Below are 307 nucleotides of genomic sequence, written 5' to 3' on the forward strand. Positions count from 1 at the left end.
CACGCTCCGTTCCCTTTACCCTACCATGAGCGTGAGGTCTTCGGAGGTGGGCCCCAGGGCGCTGAGGCTCTCCGACTCGTCTTCGTTACGGGCGTACGTGAAGAGGGTGCCGCCCGCGTCCACCTCGCCGGGCCAGTCGATCAGCCAGTCGCCGTTCAGCAGGAATTTGCTCCCGGCCTTCAGCGCTGGGGGGGGGGGGGACGAGAGGTTAGTGGTGGTCGCAAAAATTGGCTGAAGGAGAGAGCTGTGTGTTTGTTTATTTGCATTAATAAACACATGTTTATCTATCTGTATGTTTGTTTGTCTG

At 57.3% G+C, this 307-nt stretch overlaps 1 protein-coding gene across 1 annotated transcript in view; it reads right to left on the reverse strand.

Annotated features, from left to right (window-relative positions):
* LOC119592748 (ADAMTS-like protein 5) overlaps positions 1 to 307 on the reverse strand; it is a gene marked incomplete at its 3' end in the record, with an annotated part of 89,191 nt that overhangs the window by 2,798 nt on the left and 86,086 nt on the right. Inside the window, 1 exon segment of the mRNA XM_037941683.1 lies at positions 25 to 185. Within this exon segment, the coding sequence (XP_037797611.1) occupies positions 25 to 185 (161 nt within the window).

This window comes from Penaeus monodon, chromosome 30 (genome assembly GCF_015228065.2).
Source record: "Penaeus monodon isolate SGIC_2016 chromosome 30, NSTDA_Pmon_1, whole genome shotgun sequence".
NCBI classification, from domain to species: domain Eukaryota; kingdom Metazoa; phylum Arthropoda; class Malacostraca; order Decapoda; family Penaeidae; genus Penaeus; species Penaeus monodon.